Source organism: Bos mutus, chromosome 22 (assembly GCF_027580195.1).
Source record: "Bos mutus isolate GX-2022 chromosome 22, NWIPB_WYAK_1.1, whole genome shotgun sequence".
NCBI classification, from domain to species: Eukaryota; Metazoa; Chordata; class Mammalia; order Artiodactyla; family Bovidae; genus Bos; species Bos mutus.
The window spans coordinates 67,914,372-67,934,594 of record NC_091638.1 but is presented as its reverse complement, the minus strand read 5'-3'; the positions used below and the strand labels follow the sequence as shown (position 1 = coordinate 67,934,594).

At 50.7% G+C, this 20,223-nt stretch overlaps 1 protein-coding gene across 1 annotated transcript; it reads right to left on the bottom strand.

Annotated features, from left to right (window-relative positions):
• Positions 1 to 2,103: 2,103 nt before the first annotated feature.
• Positions 2,104 to 11,031, bottom strand: RELA (RELA proto-oncogene, NF-kB subunit). The gene is made up of 11 exons (XM_070359117.1): positions 10,653 to 11,031; positions 10,048 to 10,074; positions 9,795 to 9,946; positions 9,498 to 9,646; positions 8,521 to 8,612; positions 8,015 to 8,146; positions 7,036 to 7,140; positions 6,612 to 6,824; positions 4,422 to 4,502; positions 4,260 to 4,334; positions 2,104 to 3,511 (listed from the first exon to the last, which is right to left on the bottom strand). The coding sequence occupies exons 1-11, from the start codon at positions 10,657 to 10,659 to the stop codon at positions 2,889 to 2,891; spliced, it is 1,656 nt and encodes a 551-aa protein (XP_070215218.1). The 5' UTR covers positions 10,660 to 11,031; the 3' UTR covers positions 2,104 to 2,888.
• Between the last annotated feature and the right edge of the window lie 9,192 nt (positions 11,032 to 20,223).

Below are 20,223 nucleotides of genomic sequence, written 5' to 3'. Positions count from 1 at the left end.
GCCAGGCTCTGAGAAACAGGGTCGGGATCAGGAGGAGGTAATGTGAGTTGCAGAGGTTTACTGTCCTGTTCACAAGATAGAGAAGTCAAGGGTATCCTGGGTAGGACCAGTTGGGGGCCTACTGGACTGGAATTGGCTTTTGCAGGGACCCAGGGTAGAGGAGGATGGAGCTGAATCAGAAAGGGCTGTGAATGGGGGCACTGGGGTTCCCAGCACTGGGTCCCAGCTCTCACCTGGTGGACTGTAGTGAGGATCCCTCACAGCAGGGTGGAAGGCTCTGGTTACTCTCTGGCTGTGAGTCTGCAGAAAACGGGGGTCTGGTGATGTGGTGGGTAGATGTTCAAAAGGAGGGTGATGAGATGTGGGTGTCAGAGCCCTACAGGGAAGATATGGCCAGGGAGGTGGCTGTAGTTGCAGCCCCAGTGGGCAAGGTGGTTGCTTAAACTAAGGAATGGCCGTGGGGGTGGGGATAACCGGGCACAGCTGCCAGGACCAAGTGAGGAAGTGAACTCAAGTTGCTAGGGGAGAAGGTGCAGAATCCACGGTGGTGGCCGTTTCCGACAGGAGCCCTGGAGGCTGGTAAGGCCATGACTGCGGGGAAAGGGCAGGCCAGGGATGGCTAGGGTCCCTTGGAGCACCGAGATTTTGAAAGACCTGAGGGATGTCAGGGTGAGATGTCCAGAGTGCGGGCGCACAGGAGAGAGAAGTCTGAGCTGGAGACAAGGATTTTGGACTGGTGAGCCATGGTCATGATGAGGTCACTCAGGGAGTGTGGGAAGGGCCAGGAGAGGGCTTTCGGGGGAGCGCGGGAGGTCACTTCAGGACACTGGGGAAGCCGAGAAGAGCGAGGCACAGCCTGAGGTGGAGGACCCGAACTCACTAATTCCCTCCGGGGCTCAGGTTGGCGACACTGCGGGCAGTTTCGGCCATCAGTTTACTCCGGTGAGGAGTTTTACCACCCCGCCAGGTCCTTCCCGGCGCTCGCCCTGGCCCCGCCCGCAGCGCAGCAGCTGCAAACCTCACCTCCGCACGCACTCCGGCCGGGGTCCTGACCCGGCCACGGCTCTTGGGTCCCGCCCCTCGGGCGTTAGTACGGCTGGGCCAGGCCCCAGGGTGGCACACCTGCTTCAGACCCCGCCCCCCGACAGAAACGCCGCAGAGCAGCACGAGTCGCTAGATGCTTTCCGCAGAGCAGCACGAGTCGCTAGATGCTTTCCGGTTCCCCAACATTCCGCCGCCAGCTGGCATCTTTTCTCGTAGACGCCATCGGAACCTGCACCCTGGGCCTCCTGTGTTCCCAGGGGACTCGCTAGATTTGCAGCAACGTCTCACTGATACCTGAGTGCTCCTGCCTTCACCCTCCCGCAACCCTGCGACGCCATCGGCCTCAGGATGGGCTTTTTCCGAAGCGCACTGCCTGGCCGCCCTGTTGTAGAAAGCTATCCGTGCGCTTGCGCACTCGGGAAGGCAGGCCCTCGCTTATCTAGGGCCGGTGGCTGACTGCTTTACTGCGCGTGCGTCGGGACAAAACGGAAGGATGTCCGGCTCTAGCCCTTGGGCCATGGCTTGGTTTTTCTTCAGGACTCCTGGGCCGTGCGCGGTGGTGGAGAGGAGGCGGCTTCGGATTTAAGATTTCCTTGGTCCTCCCAGGGCAGGGTATGAAAGGACAGACCTTCACCTGGCACCTCCCTCCCCAACCACTTAAGAGATGAAATCCAAACCTCTTAGCCGAGCCTCTTCATCTTTTACAGACTGACCCATCGAATCTTTCCAACATCGTCTCTTACCCCGCTTACCTATAAATGCTGGCTAGCCCCTCTGTATAGACCTGAAGCTAGCATGGCCTTTGTGAAGCCCTTCCTGAAAATGCTCCATCCCCACAACTCCTGGGTACAACCGGGCTCTCGCTAGGCTAGGACTTCCCCTCGCCCCCACACAGCCGCCTGCTTTCATTCACTGGCTGGTAGCTACGAGTGTCCACAGGTGTCCGTGGACTGCAAGCTCCCCAGTGGCAATGTATTCTCAAACGTGTCCCTCCAACTCTGTATCACCAACATCCAGCCTGAAATGACCAGGAAAGAGTGTGCTCAAAGAAGACAAATCTCTAGCCAGCATGGCAACAAATTTATTAGTTCAGAGTAGAAAAAGCAATAGTCTATAAATGGTTTGATTCTTCAGTAAAAACTGAGCCTCTTGACTGGAGAGCAGCCAGCCTGCTCTCCCCGACTCTGAACAGCTTGCCCTACCATTAAGGCACTTGAGAAAAGGAGAACAGAGCAGTCTCAGAGAACCTCCCTGGATCCTGGAGAAGGCCAATACTGCCCCACCAGTCCCCTCCAACCACAGCCCAGCAAGGCAAGAGCTGGCAGAGACCTCCGCGGGCGGGGAAGGCCAGGCCCTCAAAGGCTGGTAGTTAGGCACAAAGAATGCCGCACCAGAGAGGGGCGCATAACGGGGATTATTTTGCCTGAAGGTATAAATGAATCTATGATTTGAGGAAGACACTTGTAATAAGGCTTTGTGGTCTCCAAGGCCATAGCTCCAGCCTACCCATCTCTCTAGGAGAGTACTAGATGCTGAAGGGTGAGGTTGGGGGACCCCAGAATTTTCTGTAGAGCCTGGAGCCGAACATCAGGATAAGGGATGGAAGAGCTCTTCCCAGCTCTCCCCTTTCCAGAGAAGTTAATGCTTCTGCTTAAGCACCTCCAAAAAGAGAGAGAGATACTGCGAATAAAAGAATAAAATGCACCCCCCCTCCCCAGGAAGACATCACCCAAGGCAGCTGGGGGCAACTGGAGCCCACCCTCTCAGAATCCATCAGTGTGTGCTTTGGGAGGGCTTCAATCCCTTGCTAACCCACTGCGCTGGGCAGGGCGGGTGTCACCCCTTTAGGAGCTGATCTGACTCAGAAGGGCTGAGAAGTCCACATCCGCGATGGAGGAGAAGTCTTCATCCCCCGAGAGGAGGCCATTGGTGAGCCCAGGGGGCCCCAGGGGAGTGGGAGCTGGGTCAGGGGGCCTTTGGGACCCTGTCACCAGGCGAGTTATAGCCTCAGGGTACTCCATCAGCATGGGCTCAGTTGTGTGGGGGCCCATGGGTACACCCTGGTTCAGCAACTGCTGAAACTCAGAGTTGTCGACAGATGCCAGGTCTGTGAACACGGCAGGGTCAGTGTTGTTGCCAAGCAGAGCCCCCAGGTCTTCATCGGTATCAAACTGCAGCTGCAGCAGGGCCTCTGTCAGTGTCCCTTCCCCCGTCTGGTTGGTCCTGGGGGCAGGCGGGGTCACAGCCTGAGCCAGGCCTGGGGCTAGGGCCTGGGCCAGGGTTGATGCCATGCCTGGGGCTGGGGCCGGGGCTGGGGCCAGGACTTGGGTCTGGGTCAGGACCGGGGTGGGGGCTGGTGCCAAGGCCGAGGTCTGGCTTGGGATCTGCCCAGAAGGAAAGACCATGGGGGAAAACTCCTCAAAGTTGATGGTGCTGAGAGATGGCGTAAAGGAATAGGGCTGGGGAGCTGGAGAAGAGAAACAGAGAGGCAGGGGTCAGAGAAAGCCTCGCCCCCCATCCTCTGTGCCCCAGCCGCTGCCTTGAGTGCTGAGGCTCAGCCCTTCCCTGTGGTGTCACCGCCGGCAACCTACTCCCTCTTCTTAGCCAATCTGGCCTCCCCTGTAGGGCCCAGTTCCAGGCTCACCTCCATGGAGCCCTGCCTGTCTACCCCGGCCCACAAAGCTCTCACAGCCTTCAGAAGAAAGGATGCTTTCAGAACGGGCACAACCTTGTGCCCGAGCAGCCAGCAGGGAGCAGTGCCTCTTCCTCCTCCTCTGAGACATAGCAGCACATGCATTACAGGTTGCTGTTTTGCTACTTCAGAGGGGACTGTTTGGTTGCCCCACTTCAATGGAGAACTGAGAGCAGAGACTGCATTTTTGAAACTTCTGCATCTCAAGGCATTCAATGTGGGTTTAACCGACACCACAGGGGTTCTCATCCCCAGGAGGGTGCTGGTTCCTGGGACACACCTCCCAAGCCTCTGATTCCCCAGGTCTGTAAGGGGCCCGGGAATCAGCATCTTCACCGCTTCCCAGCTGGCTCTGATTTTAGGCCACCAAGGCTCAGGCCCTGAGAAACAGGAGCCCAACAGAGTGCAGGTTTCAGACACCTGCTGGTGAGACTGCTCGACTCCCTCCAAGAGGTGTCGAAGCCATGGGTGGAACAGATTTGAGCCTACAGTTCCGGTGTGATGACCTAAAGGAAATCCTCACCTGGCTTGGGGATGGAGGCTGAGCCGCGGTTAGGCACAGCGATGCGCCGGGTTGGAGGCCGGGGGTCGGTGGGTCCTGTGGGGTGAAGGCTAGGTCAGTTCTTGGTGTCTAGGGTCCCCTCCCTACCCACTGCTCTCTGATTCTCCCGCTGCCCACTCTTACCATTGAAAGGGCTCTTTTTCATGATGCTCTTGAAGGTCTCGTACGTCCTTTTGCGCTTCTCCTCAATCCGGTGACGATCGTCTGAGAAAGTAACGGAGGGAAGTGGGTCCTGCTTGTACCAGTAGGACCCCCAAAGTTCCCAAAGGACCCTCGGGAGGTAGGCGAGAGGACAAGCTTTTCCAAGACCCTTTCTCTAAATCTCAGCCAATGAGAAGAGCAGCACAACTCTGTGACACTCCACAATTAAAAGAACGCCATGACTTTTTTGAGGAGACCTCCGTTAGCTGAATCTGCCCTCCAAAGGCGACACAGGTGACCCCAAGTCAGGGGCCAGGAGCCGTCGCAGGGCCCCCCTCAGGCTTCTCTCACCTGCACCACTGACGGCCCTGCTCCTGTCCAGCCCTGACCAGGCCTGGTGCTGTGCGCTCTGCGCTCTGGGGCAGCCCGGGCACGACAGGCTGGCTTAAGACTTCAACAGACTCTTAACCTTCTGTCTGATGGTTTCCAAGTTTAGTCTGGAGCTTTCCAAACTCTCTAACTACTGTAGCACTTGGATAAGCCCAAAGCACTCAACATCAAGAGCCCAAAGCGAACCTCACCGTCTCACCTCAAACACCTGACCCTGGTTCTCTCCCCTTCGGTGTTCCCGCCCTACCTCTTTTGCCCTGTTCCCAAACCTTGGACACATCCTCAGCAGCTTCCTCTTTCTCACACCCCACCATTCACCCTCTAGACACACATTCACCAAGCACTTGCGTGCCAGGCTCCATTCGAGCCACGGGAAGTATGGCCCTGAGTAAGCAGACAAGGTTCCTCTTCGCCAAAGCTGTGACATCCAAGTGACAGAGGGGCACTGACACAAGTGACAGGAGCTCTGAGGTGGCGGCCCAGGGTGACGTAACAGCACCCAAGTAAGGTCAAGGAATCTAGTTTAGGGGTCCAGGGAAGCACTGGTGTGAGCCCACCACGTGAAGATCTGGGGGCCAAGCATTCCGAGCACAGGCAGCAGCTAGAGCACAGGTCCCCAGGAGGACACACAGGGCCTGTAGGGCTCAGGGTCTCGGAGGAGGCCAGCGGTGGGTGAGACGGTCTCGTGCGTTCCATCTGTGAGGTTCATACAGCACCCTCTCTCCCGGAACGACTGGAACATCTTCCAAAACCTCCCCACCTTGTGTCCCCCGTCTCAGATCCTCTGCCGGCTGCTTCCAGACCTGCTCACATCACTTCTCTGTTCAGAAACCTTTGGTGGCTCCCAAGGCCTTAGGATGTGACCCCAGATGAACACGAGTCCAGCCTTCAAGGTCCTTCTGCCGGGGCCTGCTCACTGCCCGACGATGTGAACTCCTGCCACAAAGCTGTCCCCAAACGTGCTGTGCCCGCTCCCTGCCCTTCCACTCCACCCGCCTAGAGAATGTGTTTCTGGGTCTTTCTCCAACCTAAATGCTACCTCCTCCATGCAGCCAGTTCCAGTTCCCACAGTATTCTGCACACACCTCGCTGCTTCGTCATTCTGTGATGTAGGCTCTGCTTTGCATGTGTCTCTTCCTCATGTGACCGAGCTCCCAAAGGGCAGGGAACGTGTCTTATCCATCTTTGGATTGAGAATACCTGGCGCAGAGCCTGGTGCCAAGTGGACACTCAGTCCTCATCTGGTGGAATGAACTGATGGCCGTTTCAGGCCTTGTTTTCCAGACTGTTAGACAGGTCCCAGGGCAGGACACACTTTCAGGCTGGATGACAGGCTTCAGATAAAGGATCATTTTGGCTGTTCCTATTTGAGCAGATGCCCGAAAGCCCTGACCACACCATGGCTGTGTGGTGGTGATAAGTACAGATACAGTGCGGCAACAGGTCCCTGGAGCCAGACGGCCTGGGTTCAAATGAGGTCTGGGTCTATAACTCACTAGCTATGTGACCTCAGGCAAGTTAGATGCTATCTCCCACCTCAAAAGGTTCATGAGAGAATAAAATCAGGTAATTCACTGATATGCCTGGAATAGGGCCACACGTCACAAGAGCTCAGTAAGTCTTGGGCATCACTATTAAATGAGGTGAGAAGACTCTGATTATTATGGAAATCTCTGCCCAACCCCAGCTTCTGACCTTCACCTACAGCTGTGGCATCCAGCCCAGCCTCACTCCCACTGGCTGGAACCCACAGCCCTACTGCTGCCCTGCCCAGCTGGGTACCTGTGTCTGGCAAGTACTGGAATTCCATGGGCTCACTGAGCTCCCGATCGGAAGGCCGCCGCAGCTGCATGGAGACGCGCACAGGGGCCTGCAGGCCGGGGTCCGCGTAGGGCGGCGTCCGGAACACGATGGCCACTTGCCGGTGCACGTCAGCTTGTGAAAAAGAGCCTCGGGCCTCCCAGCCTGGTCCCGTGAAATACACCTCGATGTCCTCTGCAGGAGACAGGGCGGCCGCATGGGTGCTCAGCTCCCCCAGCCCACCGCCCCCTGCAGTTGCTGATACGTGCCTCTAGAGATGCATGGCCCTGCTGTCCCCAAGGAGTTGGGGACAGTGCTTAAACCAGCTCCCTAATACTTAGTGTGTCTGCTTAGCCTTGCCCCTCGCCTCCTGCTCCTGGGTCCAGCCCTCGTTCTGGCTGTGTACCTTTCTGCACCTTGTCACACAGCAGGAAGATCTCATCCCCGCCGAGGCAGCTCCCAGAGTTCCGATTCACCCGGCAGATCTTGAGCTCGGCGGTGTTGGGGGCGCCTGAGGGTGTGGGAATAAGGAAGGAATCTCTAAATCACCAGCGGTCTCCCGGGCTGACCTGCAGGAAAAGAAGGCTCCTGCCCAGCCTAGGGTCAAGGTTGTCCAGAGTTTGCTGACTACACCTCTGCAGCCAAGGTTCAACCATTCCCATTGGCGCCTCACACCAACCAATTCAGCAACTCTTTATCTACCGGTACCTATTCCGTGCCCAGCTCTGCTCTAGGCCTGAAGAACATAACCACACACAAAAGGTAAACATCTCTGCCCTCACAAAGCATACAGTCCTATGAGAACCAAAGCGATCACAACTGCTGTTTCTCCACCTGACCCAAGCAGTATTCAAGACCCATTCATACCCGCCTTGGCAATGAATCCTTCCCTCCTGAGCCCCCCACCCCCCCCCACACTGGTTCATCCTGGTTTTCCGGCCTTGGGGCTCCAAAGCCTTTTTATTTTCACGTATCCTACTGGCTACTTTAAAACTGCAGTTGACCAATGTCAGCCCAATCCATCTGTAAACTTCCTGTGAGCTTTCCTCATTGACTTCTTAGTTTCTAACATTATCTCGTTCCTGGAAGTTCATTTCCTGGAGTCATCAGTACAGTTCTGGGCACACCAACCTCTCGTCATGGGCTGGAAATGCCTGTCTCCCATCTGACTCCCTGCCAGCCTGGACGCTGCACCTCAAGGGCAGCTCTGCGTCTCCTTTGCCTCGTCTTTTTGGGCAGCACAGCGCTGGGCACAGAGGGGATAACTGATGTGCTGGATGACTGGATGAAGTCAGAGCGACTCTTGGAGGTCACGCCTCCCCACCTCTCCCTTCCTCCTCACAGGCCCACCCCTCTCCCCCTCCTGCGGCTCCCTGACCACTCACGGTTGTCAAAGATGGGGTGAGAGAGGACAGGCGCCAGGCGGAGGGGCCTGCCTGCCGGGTCCCGCACTGTCACCTGGAAGCAGAGCCGGACGGCATTCAGGTCGTAGTCCCCGCGCTGCTCTTCTATGGGAACTGTCAGAAAAATCGATGGTCAGGAGAGCCGGGGCCGGGGCCAGGGATGGAGCTGGGGTGGAGCGGGGTGTGCGGGTAGCTCTGGGCTGGGAGGGCTGTTGGAAGGTGTGTGAAATAGCAGGAGTCCTAGAGGAGGGCGGTGGGAAGGTTCTACACCCATCACTGACTCCACCTGTGACCCTGGATGTCCTGTCCCCTACGTCCCCGCTCTCTGTCTGTTTCTCCAATGGTAAAATGTACTGAACGGGTGTATGTACTGAACGGGCACCGCGTCTTGGCCGGTGAGGGACACGTGAGGGGAAGGTGGCCTCAGAAGCGTACAGCAGCTGGAGGTGCTCCAGGCAGGCCCAGGCCTCCGCCGTCGCCGCCCTCACCTTGGAAGGGGTTGTTGTTGGTCTGGATGCGCTGGCTGATGGCCTGCTCCAGGTCCCGCTTCTTTACACACTGGATCCCCAGGTTCTGAAAGCTGAGGCCCCCCAGGCATAAGCTCCACTGTCTCCAGCAGAGCCTGGGCCCTCCTGCCTTGCCCATTCTGCCCCTTATCCCCCACCCACTCACCAGGTGATCATTCCATTCTTAACCCCCTTGAATGCCACCCCACCCAACTGTGCCACGGTGAAAGCCACTCCTTACTTTGGCTGACAAGGCCCTGTGCCCTGCCACCTGGCCCCAGCCACAGTCCCTGCCAGCTCCGTACCCTCTGCCCCAGGGCTTTCTTTTACCCCCTCCAAAGACATGATACTCGTTCGTATTTCAAAGCCTTTTGCACCTGTTCATTCTGCTGGGCATGTCCCTTCTGTGCTTCTCTACTTTCTCACATTTAGGTCTTACTTTCAAGAAGCCTTTCTGACCTCCCACTGCAAAGGAATGGGACCAGCTCCTTCACCTCCCCCACCTCAGGCTATTCTTCCAATCTGTTACTGCTTCATTTTCATCACTGAAATGATGACTTTCTAACAGTATCTTGTTCAGTTATTTGTACATTTATTTACGGTCTGCCTCTGTCAACCAGTACATAAGCTTCAGGGAAGACCGTTGGTTCAATGGCTTTCATTCTGACTAGAAGAGATGTGACACTCCAGCCACAGGAGTCAGGGGTTCAGAGGTGATTAGGGACCCACACCTTTGCCACAGAGCTCACATGGAGCTCCTCCTATCCACTAGAGAGAGGAGACACACAATTTCAAAACAAAAGAATCAGCTTTCAAAGCTGGAGAGGGAGCAAGCAGTGAGGAATTCTGCCCTCTGTCCAGAAACGATTAACATTGTAACAGCAATATAACTGCCTGCTTTTCCGATTCCCATCTCATCACCACCTTCCACCACCCCCTGCCACCCCTAAGAAGCTCACCTGTGGATGCAGCGGTCCGGGCAGAGCTCAGCCTCATAGAAGCCATCCCGGCAGTCTTTCCCCACTAGCTCGTGGGGGTGAGGCCGGTGAGGGGGGTCCTTGGTGACCAGGGAGATGCGGACTGTCCCTGGCCCCGTGTAGCCATTGATCTGTCCAAAGTACAGAGAGCACCCTAGAGGGCTGGAATTCCAGACCCAACTCCCAGACACAGATTTCAGGATGGGGGGGTGGGGTGGGGGCTGAAAGCAAGTCCCAGCCTTATTGACTCTGGGTCCCCCGCCCTGGGGCTCTGCTGACCTTGATAGTGGGGTGGGTCTTGGTGGTGTCCGTGCTCCTCTCTCCAGGGATGCTGCCAGCTGAGCGGCCCTCACACTTGTAGCGGAAGCGCATGCCCCGCTGCTTGGGCTGCTCGATGATCTCCACATAGGGGCCAGAGGCCTGCGCCGGCTCTGCAGGGGACATGCGGGCCAGGCCCATCAGCCGGCTGACCCCATCGCTCCTGACCCTGGGGAGCTCCTCCCGACCCACTGAGAAAGGATGGTCCACTTACCTGCAGGGAAGATGAGGGGGAAGAGGTCTGAAAGGAGAGGGAGACAAGGGTCAGCAGGAGCCCACATCCTGTCCTCATCAGGGAAGGCCCGCTTCCCTGAGGTGAGAGGGAGCCAGGCTCCTTCTCTGGGACAGTCAGGGCCTGCTACCTGGAACCTTCAGGGAAACTAGGGGCGTGGGTAATGGAGCCAGAAGCACCCTTTTCCTGAGGGAAACCAGGGATGGCCGCCTCCCTCCACCAGGGGAAACTGAGTCACGGCCTTTTCTGTTTTAAGTTACACTAAGGGAGGGCACCCCCACTATCCCTAGAGGAAACTGAGTCAGATACATTCTCCTCTAACAAGGAAACTAAGTTGGAACTGCCCAAGCCCCCCCACCCCGGGTCCCGGGGGGAAACTGAGTCAACGCTCCCTCCAACAACCCACACCCAGGGGGAAACTGAGTCAGACCCCCCGATGCCCGCCCCGCCCCGCGCCACCATCCGGCCGGCCGCTCCCTGCGCAGCGCCCATCGGCGTACGAAGGGTCAGAAGGGGGAGAGGGGCCTCCCGCCGCGGTCCCCGCGGCCCCAGCGCCGCCATCCCGCGGGGTCAGGGGGCGCCCTCACCGTCCATGGCCGGGGTCCCGGGGGCGGGGCCGGGGTCGCAGCTGGGCCCGCGGCGCGCGCTACTCTCGAGCCATTCGCCAGAGGCGGAAATGCGCCGCGCGCGCCCGCCGCCGCGTCACTGCCGGGAATCCGACCGCGCCTGCGCAATGCGTCTCCGTCGCCCTCGTCTGCGCCGCGGGTGCCGCCGCCACTGGGAGAGATTCAGGGGCGAACGCGCGCCGCGCGGAGGACAGACAGGCCGCGTGCAGGGTGGACAGCCTGCTTGCGCCGCCGCTGCCGGCGACCCGGAGCTAGTGCGCGCCACGCCGGGCACCGACAGGCAGCTCGCCGGGAGGCCGCTCCGGGGGCTGGCGGGGCAGCTCGGCTCGCTCCCGAGTCTGGGCCCCGCCTGGAGGGCGGGGCCTGCGATTACTCACTATGTTTTTAGGGGATTTCGGGGGCCTCCTCCCGCCGATCGGAGGAGTTTGGTGATGTCACCCCGAGCCGGTCTGGAGCCAAGCTAGGGCTGCCGGGCTTTGACCGCCCGCCCCGCGCAGGGAAAGGCTCCGGCCTGCTTCGCCCGCAAAGGCCAGGTGGCTCAACTCTTCACGGTTTCCTAGTCAATAAAAGTGCTTCTTGATGCTTATTGCCGCATAAGCACTTTTTAATTTCCAGTCCACCCCAGTCTGGATGCAACGAGGAAAAAGAGAAGCGGCCTGGACCTCCCCACCTGGCAGTACTCGGATCGTGGCCTTCGCGGAGCCTGCTGCACGTTAGCGTGATCAGAGGCTCCGCGCCGCGTCCGCTCGCGCAGTACCCGCAGGCTCGTCGGTTTAAGATCATCCACACTGCCGACCCTCGGGGGCAGTGGGTGGACAGGGGTAGTCACCCAGGGGTAAATCTCTGGAGCTCGTCTCTGCAGCCTGACACCTCTGTTCCGTTTGAACTCCCTTACCCGCCCCTCCTCCCAGGGCTTCCTGCTGGGGTCCAAGAGTTTCTCAAAGCATTTCCACTAATTAACCGTCTCTGTGACTCCTCGCCGAGGGTATCGTCCCCCAAGGTTTAACCCCATACAAGCACGTACGAGCGGGTTGGGGGTCGGGCTGGAGCACACACCGCCCCCGGGAGGATTTTTCATCCCACAGTGAGGATGCTCCAAGGCTGGCGGCAGTCTTCCCCAGATGCAGGAAGGCTTTTTATTTTCTCTAAGTTCGTTCTAAATTAGGGAATCGTGTGGGAATTGGAAAAGATTGGAAATTCTGACTTGCTTTCCCAGGCTCAAAAAAAACAGGAAGAGAAAAGTGAAAACAGTTAACCACCCCTCCCACTCATTTCGGTTTCATGTGGCTGCCCCGGATTAGAAAAGGCACCTTACTCTTTCTGAGGAGGCAGTCGTCAGGAAGAAAGAGTGGATTAATTATAATCTTCGATTAATGACACAATCATCATTGAGGCTAGCATGGTCCTCCTTTTAAAATTTAGATATGTATACCTTTCAGATTAATACGAGTTCCACTGCACCCACTGCAAAACTCAAGAGGCTGGATGGAAAAGCTTCAGAACTTATATCTACCCACCTGCTCCTCACCTGTTCATCTTCTCCTTATCCCAGTGTCTAGGGTGCCATCATCCACAATTCTGTATTTGTTGTTCCTTTGATTTTTCTAAATAAAATTTAAAGAAAAAAAATTATATATACATGATGTTTGTTTTTGCTTAGTTTTGAACTGTAAGAGAGATGGTATTATTTGTTGTCCTTTGTTATTTACATTTTTCACTCAACACATTACTAATATTCATCTGTTTCCTAGTTCATTCAATTTTTTACTACTGTGTACTATTCTACAAACATATCACAGTTTTTCATTTATTCCTCCTGAGGGTGGCCATTTGGGTTTCCAGTTTATTGCTATTATAAACAATGTTGTTCAGAACATTCCTGTGAATGTCTCCTGTTACATATATCCAGAATTTTTCTTGGGTATATATCTAAATGTGATTATTAGGGTATAGAATTTCTGTTTATCAGTTTTCAAAATAATGCCTTGGTTCTTTAACATCCTCCAAAGTTAATTAATAAGCATTTAAAAAATATCTTAACGAATGCATGGATTTAAACGTTTTTCATGTGTTTTAGGGATTCCACGTGTTGCAGTGGTAAAGAATCTGCCTGCCAATGTAGGAAATGCAAGTTCGATCCCTGGGTCGGGAAGATCTCCTGGAGGAGGAAATGGCAGCCCACTCCGGTATTCTTGCCTGGAAAATTTCACGGACAGAGAAACCTGGCAGGTTATGGTCCATAGGACAGGCAAAGAGTCAGACACAACTGAGCACGCGTGAGGTGCTTTATTCCATTACAATTATTACTGAAGTTCAAATTGTTCCATCATTGGCCACAATATATAAATAACTCTTAAAACTCAATAACCAAAAAAGCAAACAACCCAATTTATTATTTTTTTATAATTTTATTTATTTTGGGCTGTGCCGGGTCTTCGTTGCTACAGTGGCTTTTCTCCAGTTTCAGAGAGCGGGGCTACTCTCCAGTTGTGGTGCACGGGATTCGCATTGTGGTGGCTCCTCTTTTTGCAGAGCACAGGCTCAAGAATTGTGGCACACGCGCCTAGTTGCTCCAAGGCATGTGGGATCCTCCCGGATCAGGAATTGAACCAGTGTCTCCTGCAGTAGCAGGCAGATTCCTTTACCACTGAGCTACCAGGAAAGCCCCAAACAACCCAATTTAAAAAATGGACAATGAACTTGAATAGACATTTCTTCAAAGAAGATAAAAAGTGACTAATAAGCACATGAGAAGATGCTCAACCTAATAGCTATCAGGGAAATGCAACTGAAAGTTACAATGAAATACCACTTCATACTCACTCAGTTCAGTTCAGTTCAGTCACTCAGTCGTGTCCGACTCTTTGCGACCCCATGAATCGCAGCATGCCAGGCCTCCCTGTCCATCACCAACTCCTGGAGTTCACTCAGACTCCTGTCCATCGAGTCGATGATGCCATCCAGCCATCTTATCATCCTCTGTTGTTCCCTTCTCCTCCTGACCCCAATCCCTCCCAGCATGAAAGTCTTTTCCAGTGAGTCAACCCTTCGCATCAGGTGGCCAAAGTATTGGAGTTTCAGCTTCAGCATCAGTCCTTCCAATGAACACCCAGGACTGATCTCCTTTACAATGGACTGGTTGGATCTCCTTGCAGTCCAAGGGACTCTCAAGAGTCTTCTCCAACACCACAGTTCAAAAGCATCAATTCTTCGGCGCTCAGCTTTCTTCATAGTCCAACTCTCATATCCATACATGACCACTGGAAAAACCATAGCCTTGACTAGATGGACCTTTGTTGGCAAAGTAATGTCTCTGCTTTTGAATATGCTGTCTAAGTTGGCCATAACTTTCCTTCCAAGGAGTAAGCATCTTTTAATTTCATGGCTCATTAGGATGGCTGTTAGCAGAAAAACAAAACTACAAGTGTGGCTGAGAATGTGGAGAAATTGGATTCTTTGTACATCATTGATAAGAGTGTAAAATGGTACAGGTGCTGTGGAAAATAGAAAACAGTATTTATCAAGAAATTAAACAGAATTACTATATGATCCAGCAATTCCACCTCTGGGTATAACACAAAACAACTAAAAGGAGGAACTCAATCAGGTATTTGTAAACCAGTGCTCATAGCAGCATTATTTACAATAGCCAAAAGGCAGAAGCAACCCAATTGTGAATGGACAGATACACAAATGAACAAAACATGGTATATGTGTGTGTGTGTGTGTGTGTGTGTGTGTGTGTGTATCTCATTCAGCCTTAAAAGGGAGTGAAATTCTGACATATGCTGCAATATGGATGAACATTGAAGACATTAGGCTAAGTGACATAGTGTGTGTGTTAATCACTTCATCATATCTGACTCTTTGTAACCCCATGGACTGTAGCCCACCAGGCTCTTCTGTCCATGGGATTCTCCAGGCAAGAATACTGGAGTGGATTGCCATTTCCTTCTCCAGGGGATCTTCCTGACCCAGGAATGGAACCTGGGTCTCCTGCATTGCAGGCAGATTCTTTACCGACTGAGCTATAGGGAAGTCCCTAAGGCAGACACCAAAGGACAAATACTGCACAATTCCACGTATTTGAGGTACCCAGAATAGTCACATTCATAGGGGCAGGAAGTAGAATAATGGTTCTCAGTGGTTGGTCAGTGGGGCGGGGAGCAATGTGGTGTTAGTATTTAATGGATGTAGAGTTTATGTTGGCGATGAACATTCTGGAGATGGATGGTGGTCACGGTGGTACAATAACGTGAATGTACTTAGTGTCACTGAATGGTACACTTAAAAGTAGTTAAAATGGTAAATTTTATATTATGTATATTTTACTACAAAAAAATTCTCAGTTCTCAATCAGTTGTTCATTTGGTCTGTCTCATCCTGTAGACAAAACACTCGCGGTAACGATACTAACTCTACCACCAATAATGTGATTAAATATAGAGTATATTTGTATAGTTTTTGTTCTCAGGTCATATTCCATTTTGGGATTTTCTGTTGTTGTTGTACATATCTATTATCAAGTTAAGAAAGCTCCTTTCTAGTTCTAGTTTAAGGTGTTTGTGATAAATGGGTGTTGATTTTTTTTTTTTTTTTGGCCACACTGTGGGGCTCATGACTCTTAGTTCCCCAATTAGGGATTCAACCCAGTCCCAGCAGTGAAACCACCGAGTCCATAACCACTAGAGCCCCAGGGAATTCCCTGGCTGTTGATTTTTATTAAATTTTTTTCTGGTATCTATGGAGATCATATGATTTTTCTCCTTTATCTATAAGTGCAGAGTATGACATAGATTTCCTAATACTAAACTATCCTGCATTCTTGGGATTCACCTAGCTGCATCACAGTGCGTTACACTGTTAAATTTGATTTTTTGACATTTTAGGAGGAGGTTTTGCAACTACATTTGTAAATTAAGTGGCTGTAGTTTTCCTTTTGGGGGGCCTTGTCTAATTTAGGTATCAAAATTGTATTAGTATTTATAGGGCTATTTTGACTTCTCCTGAGTTGATTTTGAAAAGTTGTGGTTTTTCTAGGAATTTATTCTACCTAAGTTTTAAAATCTCTTGGCATTAAGTTGATGATGACTTTCTTATCTTTTTAGTATCTGCTGTAAGTATAGTTATGTGTCCCTTTTCATTCATTACATTATTTGCACTTTCTATTTCTCTGTAGACTTCTTGCCAGAGGTTTTCTGAGAATCTTTTCATGTGCTTATTTGTTATCCGTGTATCTTATTTAGTGAAGTATCTATTCAAATATTTGCCTTTTTAAAAAATTTGGTGATCTTTTTGAACTATATGTGGCTTTCTATATTCTAAATACAAGTCCTTTGTTGAGTTTATGTTTTGCAAATATTCTCTCTCAGTCTGTATCTTGCTTTTTCATTTTTAAAACAGTATTATTTGCAGAATAGTGAAAGTGAAACTTGCTCAGTCGTGTCCAACTCTGCGACCCCACGGACTATACAGCCCATGGAATTCTCCAGGCCAGAATACTGGAGTAGGTAGGCGTTCCCTTCTCCAAGGGATCTTCCCAACCCAGGGATCGAACCCAAGTTTCCTGCATTGCAGTTGACTCTTTACCAGTTGAGCAGAATAAAGATATTTTAATTTTGCTTAAGTCCAATTTTTTCTTTTGTACTACATGTCTTTTGTATCATGTTTAAAAAATCTTAGCCCATCTACAGATGAATGGATAAAGAAGATGTGATATATAATGGAATATTACTCAGCCATCACAAGGAATGAGATCTTACTATTTGCAACAACATGGATGGACATAGAGGGTATGACGCTTAGTGAAGTAGGTCAGACAAAGGCAAATACCGTATGTTCTCACTTACGTGTAGAATCTAAGAAATGGGACAAATGAACAAATTAGATCAGATCAGATCAGATCAGATCAGTCGCTCAGTCGTATCCGACCCTTTGCGACCCCGTGAATCACAGCACGCCAGGCCTCCCCGTCCATCACCAACTCCCGGAGTTCACTCAGACTGACGTCCATTGAGTCAGTGATGCCATCCAGCCATCGCATCCTCTGTCGTCCCCTTCTCCTCCTGCCCTCAATCCCTCCCAGCATCAGAGTCTTTTCCAATGAGTCAACTCTTCGCATGAGGTGGTCAAAGTACTGGAGTTTCAGCCTCAGCATCATTCCTTCCAAAGAAATCCCAGGGCTGATCTCCTTCAGAATGGACTGGTTGGATCTCCTTGCAGTCCAAGGGACTCTCAAGAGTCTTCTCCAACACCACAGTTCAAAAGCATCAATTCTTCGGCACTCAGCCTTCTTCACAGTCCAACTCTCACATCCATACATGACCACAGGAAAAACCATAGCCTTGACTAGACGGACCTTTGTTGGCAAAGTAATGTCTCTGCTTTTGAATATGCTATCAAAGTTGGCCATAACTTTCCTTCCAAGGAGTAAGCATCTTTTAATTTCATGGCTGCAGTCACCATCTGCAGTGATTTTGGAGCCCAGAAAAATAAAGTCAGCCACTGTTTCCACTGTTTCCCCATCTATTTCCCATGAAGTGATGGGACCGGATGCCATGATCTTCGTTTTCTGAATGTTGAACTTTAAGCCAACTTTTTCACTCTCCACTTTCACTTTCATCAAGAGGCTTTTTAGTTCCTCTTCACTTTCTGCCATAAGGGTGGTGTCATCTGCATATCTGAGGTTATTGATATTTCTCCTGGCAATCTTGATTCCAGCTTGTGTTTCTTCCAGTCCAGCATTTCTCATGATGTACTCTGCATATAAGTTAAATAAACAGGGTGACAATATACAGCCTTGACGAACTCCTTTTCCTATTTGGAACCAGTCTGTTGTCCCATGTCCAGTTCTAACTGTTGCTTCCTGACCTGCATACAAATTTCTCAAGAGGCAGGTCAGGTGGTCTGGTATTCCCATCTCTTGAAGAATTTTCCGCAGTTTATTGTGATCCACACAGTCAAAAGCTTTGGCATAGTCAATAAAGCAGAAATAGATGTTTTTCTGGAACTCTCTTGCTTTTTCCATGATCCAGCGGATGTTGGCAATAGATACAGAGAACAAACTAGTGGTTACTAGAGGGGAGGGAGTGGGAGGAGGGGCAAAATAGGTGAAGGGGATTAAGAAATACAAGCTGCTACTTATAAATAAGGCACAAGGATGTAATACATAGCACAGACTATAGTTACTATTTTATAATGACTCTGTATAGTGTAAAATCTCTAAAAATATCAAATATGCTGTACGCCTGAGACTAATGTTATGTTGTTACACTTCAATAATTTTAAAGAGTTTTAAATTTTTTATTTATTTACTTTGACCGTGCTGGGTCTTCATTGCTCCGCAGGCTTTTCTCTCGCTGCGGCAAGCGGGGGCTTCTCTCTAGTGCTGCGCCAGCTCCTCACTGTGGTGGTTTTTCTGGCTGTGGGGCGCGGGCTCTGGGACTCCAGGGCTTCAGCGGTTGCTGCGGCGCGTGGGGTCAGTAGCTGCGGGTCCTGGGCTCTAGGCACAGCCTTAGAGGTTGTGGCCCAGACGCGCAGCTGCTTCACAGCACATGGGATCCTCCCCTATCAGGGGTCAAACCTACGTCTCCTTCACTTTACCACTGAGCTACCAGGGAAGCCCTTCGATAATTTAAAAAAAAAAAAAAATCTTTCCCAAACTCAAGGCCACTGTGATTTTCTTCAATTTTTTTCTAGAAGCCTTATAGCTTGAGCTCTTACATTTGGGTCTATAATCCATTTAGAGTTAACTTTTGCACATGGTATTGAGTAAGAGCTTGCTTCTTTCTTTTCTTTTCCTGTTTTCCACACAATTATTGAATTGTTTCAACACCACTTCTTGAAAAAAATTATTCTTTCTCCATTGAATTACTTTGGCACCAACTGACCATATATGTACGGGTGTACTTTTGGACTCTCTGTTCTGTTGTTTGTATCGATATATGTTTATTTTATGCTGATACCACAAAGTCTCAATTACTGTAGCATTATAATACATCTTTTTTGTTTCCTGTTGGCCGGGAGACTCGGCCTGTACCACCTGCAGTGAAAGCATGGAGTCTTAACCACTGGACTATGAAGGAAGGTCCTTGATTTTATTTTTGTTCTTTTTTTTTCTTTTGCATTATATCTGGAAATTAGATACTATAATCCTTCAACTTTCCTCTTCTTTTCTTTAAAATCCCTTCCATTTTCGTATAAGTGTTAGGATACAGCTTGTTAATTTCTACACTTCGCAGAGCATGGACATCTTAATATCAGCTTTCTCAGCCATGATCTCAGGTGTATATCTAGCCTTACTTAGTTTTCTTTAATTTCTTCACGCATTGTTTTGTAGTTTTCAGTGTATAGGCCTTACACATATTTTGTCAAATTTATCCCTAAGTTTTCAATATTTTATGATATTTTAATTGTTTTTAAATTTTAAATTTATGATTGCTTATTGCTAGTATATAGAAATTTATTGTTGGAAATTGCATCCTGCAACCTTGCTGAACTCCCATTTTAGTTCTTGTAACTTTTTTGTGTGTGTGAGTAGAGGGTAAATTTCTTAGGATTTTCTACATAGATGATCATATTTTTTATAATAAAAGCATCTTTGCTTTTTCCTTTCCAATTCATATAGCAGAATGCCTTTTAATCTCTTCTTTTTTCCTTTTTTTTTTTTTTTACTTTATTGTACTGGGTGGAACCTGCAGTACAAGTCTGAATAAAAGTGGTAGAAATGAACATCCCAGTCCTTTTCCCAAATCTTAGGAGGAAAGCATTCTCTTCCACCATTAAGCAACACGTTTGCTGCAGGTTTTTCTCTAGAGGCTTTTAATTAGGTTGAGGAAGTTCCTTTCTATTACTACTTTTCTGAGAGTTGTGCGGTAGTTTGAGCATTCTTTGGCATTGGCTTTCTTTGGGATTGGAATGAAAACCGACCTTTTCCAGTCCTGTGGCCACTGCTGAGTTTTCCATATTTGCTGGCATATTGAGTACAGCACTTTCACAGCGTCATCTTTCAGGATTTGAAATAGCTGAACTGGAATTCCATTATCTCCACTAGCTTTGTTCATAATGATGCTTCCTAAGGCCCACTTGACTTCACATTCCAGGATGTCTGGCTCTAGGTGAGTGATCACACCATCATGATTATCTGGGTCGTGAAGATATGTAGGGATTCTTTATATATTCTGGATACAGGTACTTTTTCAGGTATTCGTGTTGCAAATATTTTCTAGTTATTTTATTAATAAGTCACAGAAAGAACATATGGAAAATGTAGAGGAGAGGTAATATATCAAAAGACAGTGGTGCTTCCCTGGTGGTCCAGTGGTTAAGAGTCCACCAGCCAATGAGGAGGACACAGGTTCAATCCCTGGTCCAGGAAGATCCCACGTGCTGCTGGTCAATTAAGCTTGTGCTCCACAATGACTGAGCCCACGTGCCTCAACTCCTGAAGCCTGCATGCCCTAGGCCTCTGCTCTGCAACGAGAAGAGTCACCGCAGTGAGGAGCCCTCGCAGTGATACAAGAGACAGCCCTCA

Excerpts from the sequence above, each read along its gene's own strand:
- RELA (XM_070359117.1), bottom strand. Across the intron at positions 9,947-10,047 it reads CCCCCTCATCTTCCCTGCAG|AGCCGGCGCAGGCCTCTGGC; the intron begins GTAAGTGGACCA and ends TGTCCCCTGCAG. Across the intron at positions 3,512-4,259 it reads AGCCTCCATCCCCAAGCCAG|CTCCCCAGCCCTATTCCTTT; the intron begins GTGAGGATTTCC and ends TCTCTTCTCCAG.